Raw genomic sequence first — 9,006 nt, 5'->3', positions numbered from 1 at the left:
TGAAAGGTAATTAGTGCATAAAAATTACATTAGACCCACATACCAGGGTGAATTTCACCCTTAGGCCTGCATTCTGCAAACAGGTCCAGGTGGATGGATTCCTGCATCCACACAAATCCATTTTCAGGAACTATCCCTTAGAATAGGGGTGAGCAAACTTTTTACGTTGGGCCCCATTTTCATACCTACAATTAGTAGTCCCCCACCTCCAGTCTAATACAATCCAAACCAATGGAAATTTTGGTTATGTTCATATGAAAAAAAAAAAACAAACCCTTTTAGGATGTGTAAGTTAAGTTTGTAGAATGTAAAATCTTTATTGACCGGTATATAAATGGGAATACACATACATAAAAATATTAACATATTTTGACATATTCAGTGAGATGGATGAGTCTGAGACCCAGCAGCTGATTGTGTTGCACCCATCTTACGAAATTTCATGCCATCTTCCATTTTGCTCACCCTTGCCTTCGTAAACTGCCAGGAAAATCCATTTCAGCAGGATCCCTGCCTGGGTAATAAATCTCCCAGTGCTCTTGGTAGTCACGTTTTATAATAAAGACATCATAAATGCTACCGCTGATGTAAAGAAACTCACACACATTAACACAAAAGCTTTGGTAAGCGAGTGCTGATTATTCACCCTCCTTGCCTGGCTTGCTGTAACTAGATGGCTCCATTAAGTGGCACAAGTCAAACACTAAAACCTGCCTCATTTTCTCTTTGTTTATAAATGCCCGATGTTACCCTCATTCTTTCCATTTAGACAGCAGTGCTGGAAAAGCAGGCACAGTGCAGAAAGATATTCAGCATACTCACTACTCTTCCTTTTCCTTACCTTCCCACATCACCACCATCATGCAACAACGTGTGTAAAGGGGCTACCAAACCAAAGGCTGATTCAGGCAGCTAGGTGCCAGTTGGCTGTGAAGGGAAGTGGAGCCATTGCTCTGCCCTTGTGTGTCCAATAATGGTGCCCACACTAGCCTGGAGCAGTCACTGAAGGAAAGCAAGGACAATGTTGTGATTGTCCAGATTCTGTACGGCAATGGCAGCAAGATGGCATTTAGAAGGGGCCAGCTCTTTATATATTCTCCCCCCAAGTTCCCCTGGGAATCTTTGCAGGACTGGACACAATCTGACCTTTTACTTTCTAAAAATTTTGTTCAAGCGTATTGGACAGACCAAGGAGCACGCATTATTTTCTGGTGCTAGCACTGCTGGGGTGGAGCAGGGCAGAGGTCGGGGGACAGGAGGTAAATCCAATGTAGACAAAAAGAATGCTCAGTAAATCACAGCTTTAGGTAAAATTCAAATATAGAAAAATCTGAGAGCCAACTGGATGATATAATGTGTCAGACCTCTTCCATTATTTTTAGCTGCACTACTTGAGGGACTGATTTAAGAGGAAAGATTGAGAGCTAAATATACACAGCAGGGCCAAATAATGACTGGAGGCAGAAACAACTACCTCATAACTGAAGTGAGCAAATATGAAGGAGGGAAAGAAATAATTTATGGTGCACAAGGAATTTGGAGTTGGAGGGGGATGGCATCGTTATACAGTAAACTCTTTCGTATCTGGAAGCCCTGAGACCAGGAGGTTGCCAGATATTGAAATATTCTGGATAATACAGAGGTATAACTAGCAATGCATAACATTAAAGAAAAACAAGATTAGATATTGAGAAACAAAAATGTATGTAAAGTACTTTATTTACCTACAACAGTAGTATAGTACACTGTAAACTTATACTATATTTATTTGCATTTTCTTTCATTATACTGTACTTCCGGAAAATGTATCTAAATTTACTTATGGTTAAAATACCAGTTATTTGAGAGTTCCAGATGATAGAATGCCAGATATGAAAGAGTTTACTGTAGTGATATCTCCTGGAATAGGGAAGAACCTTCATCCAAGAAAACTGCTGGAAGCCTCATTTCTTGGGTTGTTTAAAATTGGCAGATCAAAACACAAGGAACTACATCATACGGAGCAGTCCAAGAGGCAGGCAATGGGTGAGGTGATCTAACTTTGAATTTTTTTTCTCCTTTGATTTGACTTGGCATAGAAACATTGGGTTGGAAGACACCTCAGCAGATCATTAAGTCCAACCCATTGCTAAAAGCAGGACAAATCCCAACTAAATCATCCCAGCCAGAGCTTTGTCAAGCCAGGATTTAAAGATGTGCTCACTAGAGCAGCTGCTGCTGTGTAAGTTGCATGCTAGACTCATAACTATCTATGGCCTTTTTTTGTCTCGAGAGACAGTGGTTAGCAGCGGCGGTGAGGATCTATGGGCAGTGTTTGAGTCTGCAGCTTCTCTCATGGCTTATCTGTCACATATTTGATTTGCATAGTCGATTGTAATAATCGCATGTCAGTCTACTTCCAAATTCTTGAATCTGAGAGTTTTTCCTTCTAAGATGAAGTTCTTTTGCATGGCTTGCACATATACTATTGAAGGATTATGTGTCCTGCCGTAGCAGTCGTCACCAGGTATTTTGATCTGATGATGTAGATTCCCAGGATTTCGAATCGATGTTGAATTTTTTCATGGTGTTTTTGCATGCAACCTTGAATCTTGGCTTTGGTCCTCTTGTTCTCAACCCACATGACAGTTCACCGAAGAGGATTTCTTTGGGAAGATTCTCACGTGACCAAGCTATCATGGTCTTCTGCTGTTGAGGATCGCCCTGAGGATGGATTCATACATGTTTAAATTTGTACTTTCTTCTTCAGATCACATGATTCTTCCTCCTCAAATTTCACAGTGGGCAAGAGTGCCATATTTATAGCAAAACTCAAAAGGAGAGTCTAAGGAAGACACTAATAGTTTGGCCTTTTCAAAGTCATCAGTGTCTCCTTTGCTTCTAACTGCTTGCACATGAGGAATATCTTGAAAAGTGCTGACAAATGCATTTAGGTAGGAATGCCTTTTGCAGAGATAGACAGATCATCATCCTCAGACTGAAACCTATTTTTGCTAGGTCATTTCATGGCTGACATATATTGCTCCCATCTACCTTTTTATTGATAGTCCCTGGGAGCTTGCTCTCTTAATCTTGTTTTTAAATGGCTTCCAGATACTAAGAGAAAAGTAACCTAAATGAGTCACCTGAGCTCTCTGCCCAAAACTCTCCATGATCACTACATTCCCCCATACTATCTATGACACCATTTTAAGAAGACAGTCCCATCAAGTTGTGTGACTCCTTGTGCAACTGTGGACCTCATGGGGCATCTCCTAGACATATTCATGCAACCCTACAAAAAAAACTAGAAAGTTAACTAATATGTTTGAAAATCTTGGAAATGAGGGTGACTGTTCTGTCACCAACAGATTACATGAATTACATTGCACAGCTGTGAGACTAAAACAATTGTGATTTCCACATTTTAACATGATAAGTGGGGAGGAAAGCAAGAGGTAGGGTGTGTGCATGTGTAGCTGTAAAGATGAGGTGGCTATTTGACATTAACTTAGTCTTTTAATTTAATAGTTCACTCCAACAACAATCTCAACTCCACTCTCTCCTAACAGAGTTTCAGAGGAATCATATATGATTAATATGGTTAAAGGTAATGGATGTGAATAAGGGAGACTGACTGGATGGTATTGTTTTCAAAGAACAAGGTTTTTTAACATAATCCCACTCATGTCTGCAAATGCTTTGTTTCTGATGGTTCCACAGCTGTCAGCTCCCAGTCTTTCACTTTTGAGTATGTTGCTGATAAGTTTATGGTACATCCTTCAGAGTCCCGGCTGCAGCCTGCACTGTGAAGGCTGCAATGGAGATCTGCCTCTTTACTTCTTCCCAGGCTTTGCGCTGATCTGCTTTGTTGTCAATGTCAAACATGGCATCATAGATCCCTGGGAATGACTGTCCAGCATACTTGTTGTGGCTGTTAGGAGCAAAAATAATGTGCCTATGGGAAAGAGAAAATATACTGCATATTATGAAAAAAGAACAAATGTTTATTTTCCGAATAAGTGCCCATCCAATGATTATATCAGCTGTCAAACAAAATCCTGGGTATCACAGATGCAAAGAAATGGGATCTTTGTAGCAATGATACCCATACTGTATAGAACAAGAACACAAAAATCTAAAATTCCCATTTCCTCCCTAGATAGCTTCTAAGTACATTTACAAACACATTAAACAGCCCATGTACATGCCAGTGACCTGGAGGAGTAGAGATACAGATTACAAATGATTTTTACTTCCCCAATGTTTTATTAAAGGAAGAAACAAACAAACCACCACAGTTTCTGGCAGCTCCAGGGTACTTTGAGTTAGGAAGGATGATGCGTGAAGTGTCAGTGGACTGGCCTTGACATATATTTATTCAGGATTTGTTACAAAGTACAAGAATAGTAAATCTTAATGTCTGTCCTCTCTTGCCAGACAGCTTTTTTCAGCAAGGTGAATGTTCTGCATCTTTTATCATTTAAAGATGTCAGCTTGGATGTTGCCCAGATAAACAAGATCGGCGACATCAGTTGAGCAATTGGGGTTGGGTCGATAAGTTGGCTACCGAAAGAAAATTGCAACTAACACATATACTATCAGTTGGAATGTGGAATATCCAAACACTGTGGGTGACTGGAAAATTAAAGCTGCTTCCAAGGAGATGAAGAGATATGGATGTGATATACTTGGACTGATGGGGATATGTGGGATGGCATCAGGAGAGATATGCGGCTGCAAAGTCATTTGGTCAAGGAATGAAACGGAGCATGAGGCAGGAGTTGGATTCCTTCTTAGCAAAAGGACTAGAGGAGCACTGTTAGGATACAAACTGGTGAGTACAAGAATGATGGTAGCAAGATTTGAAGCAAAATCGTTCAACATCTCAGTTATTCAGGTGTACACACCCATGTTGGACAGTAAGGAGGAAGAGTCTGAGCTATTCTATAAAGACTTGACAAAGACGCTGGAGGAGATACCGAGGAGAGTGTAACGCAAAGGTCAGAACAGATAATGAAGGTTGGGAGAGAGTCATGAGAAGGTTTGGATATGGAGAAAGAAATGAACAAGGCAAGAAACTACTAGAGTTTGCTACAGAGCATGAGATGGTGATCTGGAACACAAGATTCCAACAACAGGGCTGTAGGAAGTGGACATGGTGAATGAATGACGGAAAGTCCAAGAACACGATAGATATGATCTTGATAAGAAGATGGGTAACATCAGTACTGAATTTTCCAAGGAGTGGATACAGACTTGGACAGCAGTCTAGTGATCGCAAACATCAAGAAGAAACTCAAGAAAAAGTGTAAGACAGTTTAAGAAAAGAAAAGACATGGTGAGGCTAGGCGAGGAAGAAATGGGGAATGCATATAGAGCAGCACTCAAAGAAAAGATCAGAAATGCGGCTGCAGAGAAAGACCTAGATAAGACAGTCAAAGGGATAGCCACGGTGATAGAGGAGGGTAAAGAGGAAGTAGAAAGAGCAGTGAAATGACTAAAGAACAACAAGAGCCCTGGAGATGATAAGATCATGGGAGAAATGATCGAATATGGTGGAGAAAGTATGATTCAGGAAATACACCAACTAATATAGTATGGAAAGAAGGAAAGGCACCTAAGAAATGGACAAGATTCATGCTAGGAAAGGAAGTGCAGTGGAATGATAAAACTACAGAAGGGCTGCCCTAACGAGTCACCTAGGCAACATGCTGATGATGATACTGATGCAGAGACTAAGGTCACAGATAGAAGAACATCTAGCAGATGAGCAAGCGGGGTTCAGGAAAGATAGAAATACCATACAGAAGATATTGGCACTAAGACTGATAGTGGAGAAAGCTCGACAAAAGAACAAAACAGTATACACTTGTTTTGTCGATTTTCAAAAGGCATTTGACAGTATAGATCAGAAAGTGACTTGGGAGGTGTTGGAGTCATATGGAGTGGATACCAGACTGATATGGTTGTTGAAGGATATCAGTGACAATGCAGAGGCAGTGGTGAGAACGTGGAGAGTTGGAAAGTTGGTTTAGAATGAGCAGAGGTGTGAGACAAGGAGATCCGATATCACCAAGTTTTTTCATCACGCATAGAGAGTAATAGAAAAGATCAAGGAAGAGGTAGAAGGGATATCTATGCACGGGATAAGAGTTAACAACTTGAGGTTTGTGAATGATATAGTTATCATTGAAGAAGATGAGGACAAGCTAGCAAAAATGGTGCAGGTGATAAACAAGGAAGAGAAGCACTATGGACTGATTATGAACATCGATAAAACAAAAACAATGGTATTTGGAAATAAGGAAATAGAAAAGAAGATCAGTGTAGATGGGATTGAACTAGAGAACATAGAAGTTCACATATCTGGGGAGCAACATAACATATGATCTAGACTGTAAGAAGGAAATAGCGACTGGAATAATGAAAGCAAGAGCAAGTTTGAAGACGATGGTTATGATTTGAAGGCTAGGACTATAACAGAGTTAAAAAAAGAGCTAGATAAATCCATGGAGATTAGGTCCATAAAAGGCTATTAGCCAGGGGGTAGGAATGGTGTTCCTGGCCTTTGTTTGTCAAAGTCTGGACATGGATGGGAAGAGACAAGTCACTTGATCATTGTCTTTGGTCCACCCACTCTGGGGCATCTGGCACTGGCCACTGTCAGGAGATGGAATTCTGGGCTGGATGGACCTTTGGTGTGACGCAGTAATGGCCATTCTTTTGTCCTTATGTTCTCATCTGGAGAAGCAAAGTGATTAGTTTAGCAGCAAAGCTGAGCATCTTGAAAATGTGTATTCAGCAGCATGTGGTACTGATGTGAGGCATGGGTGATAACGAAAGATTCAAAGAGAAGAATATTGGTGTGCAAGAGAAGTTGTTACAGAAAGATCCTGAGAATAGGATGGATGCAGAAGGTCATCAACGACGAATTATATAGGAAGATACAGCTGAAAGAGAACCTACTGCAGAAGGTTCTACAATGCAAGTTACAGCTATTCTGGCATATTTGCAGAATGAACGACAAACAAAAAATCAAGACCTTGGTGTTCGGCGTAATGGATCGTTCAAACAGGAGAGGCAGACCCCACAGAGAATGGGCAGATGATACAGTAGAGTGGTGCGGAGCTAGTCTACAGAAATTAAGCTACTCTGCACTGGAAAGGGAAAGATAGAATAAAATAGCGAGACAGGAATCAGCTACCAACAGCCGCTGAGCCCATGGTTGTTTATAATGATGATGATGAATGTTCTGCACTCTGCCTGAGCAGGAGAAGGCTATAAAAGGTCAACAAGTCTGTCTACAAAACAAAATGCAGTGGTTATGTTAAAATGTTAGAGATAAGCACAGCTATTTTCCTACTCCTGGGCTACATCTACACGTGAAGCCAACATCGAAATAGCTTATTTCGATGTAGCAACATAGAAGTAGGCTATTTCGATGAGTAACGTCTACATGTCCTCCAGGGATGGCAATGTCGATGTTCAACTTCGACGTTGCGCGGCACCACATCGAAATAGGTGCTGCGAGGGTACGTCTACACGCCAAAGTAGCACACATCGAAATAAGGGTGCCAGGCACAGCTGCAGACAGGGTCACAGGGCGGACTCAACAGCAAGCCGCTCCCTTAAAGGGCCCCTCCCAGACACAGTTGCACTAAACAACACAAGATCCACAGAGCCGACAACTGGTTGCAAACCCTGTGCCTGCAGGGTTGCAGACCCTGTGCCGCAGCAGCAGCCAGAAGCCCTGGGCTAAGGGCTGCTGCCCACAGTGACCATAGAGCCCCACAGGGGCTGGAGAGAGAGCATCTCTCAACCCCCCAGCTGATGGCCGCCATGGAGGACCTGGCAATTTCGACGTTGCGGGACGCGGATCGTCTACATGGTCCCTACTTCGACGTTGAACGTCAAAGTAGGGCGCTATTCCGATCCCCTCATGAGGTTAGCGACTTCGACGTCTCGCCGCCTAACGTCGAAGTTAACTTCGAAATAGCGCCCGACGCATGTAGCCGCGACGGGCGCTATTTCGAAGTTAGTACCGCTACTTCGAAGTAGCGTGCACGTGTAGACACAGCTCTGCAGTGCTGTTCCTTCACTATAGTTTGTACTAATGAGAACTGTTCCAAGTGTTAGTCTCCTCCACCTTTTTATGAGCATGTTAGCACTTAATTCTACATTGCTTTGAAGTTTTGGATTGAACTTTAATGGGAGTGGGATCAAATGCTCAGGACCTCTTCCAAAACCCACTGAATCAGTGCAAGCACTCCTATTAACTTTAATGACCTTTGGGTCAGCCCCTATAAAGTGTGACTAAATTTTATCCTAATATTCAGATTAAATTTTTCCTTTTTTCATATCCTACTATTATTCCCTTTGTTAAATATACTATTCGCCCTTTTCATAGCTCTCATTTCTTGTTCTCTCTCTTTAGATAACTGTAAATCATAAATGTTGACATTTCTCAGAATTCTTATGCAAAAAACAAGTAAAGTTTGTTGTAGATAATGTTTTCCTACCTGTAGAATGGCCTGCCAGGTAAACCAAGAGGATCAATAAAGGCTCTTTCTAAAAACATGAGCTGATCATTCAACAGTCTTACAGTGATTGAGCTGAAAAGAAAGCAACAGACTGTCTTAACTCCCAAATACTTCATATATGCACAGCCTGTACTAAAACTTTCACAGCTTCAGATTTACAATCTACATTTAAGTACAGTTTGTAGACTTTAATGAGTGTTAAAACCTATGAAGTCAATCACAGGCAAGTCAAAGGACTTCCCTCGATTTACCCTGAGGATCTGAAAATAATGTGTAGGTGCTATTAGGCTGTTTTTAGGTGCTAAAGAATGTGTCGTCAGAAGGAACAGATAATGAAACGTTTTCTCTCAAGCTGCCCCTTTCACTTGAAACTCTCTCCCACGATCATGCTAAAGACAACCACACCCTTTCAATACAATTCCTCTTAAAAACTCATTTCTTGCATCAAGCCAGTCAAAATCAAGCAACATTTTTACACCCCCTG

At 41.4% G+C, this 9,006-nt stretch overlaps 1 protein-coding gene across 2 annotated transcripts in view; it reads right to left on the bottom strand.

Moving 5' to 3' along the window:
- Positions 1-294: 294 nt before the first annotated feature.
- Positions 295-9,006, bottom strand: part of LOC142007335 (putative N-acetylated-alpha-linked acidic dipeptidase) — a 79,526-nt gene continuing 70,814 nt past the window's right edge. The window contains exons 18-19 of one of the 2 annotated variants that reach the window (XM_074983950.1): positions 8,502-8,594; positions 295-3,937 (exon numbers count right to left, since the gene is read on the bottom strand). In XM_074983950.1, coding sequence (XP_074840051.1) covers positions 3,748-3,937; positions 8,502-8,594 — 283 coding nt within the window. In that variant the 3' untranslated portion in view covers positions 295-3,747. The remainder of the gene's footprint in view (positions 3,938-8,501; positions 8,595-9,006) is intronic. The other variant, XM_074983958.1, reaches the window with a different exon arrangement.

The sequence above is a fragment of the Carettochelys insculpta genome, chromosome 1 (assembly GCF_033958435.1).
Source record: "Carettochelys insculpta isolate YL-2023 chromosome 1, ASM3395843v1, whole genome shotgun sequence".
In the NCBI taxonomy this organism is placed as follows: Eukaryota; Metazoa; Chordata; order Testudines; family Carettochelyidae; genus Carettochelys; species Carettochelys insculpta.
Note: the sequence above shows the minus strand (reverse complement) of the source record. Positions and strands in the feature narration are given on the sequence as shown.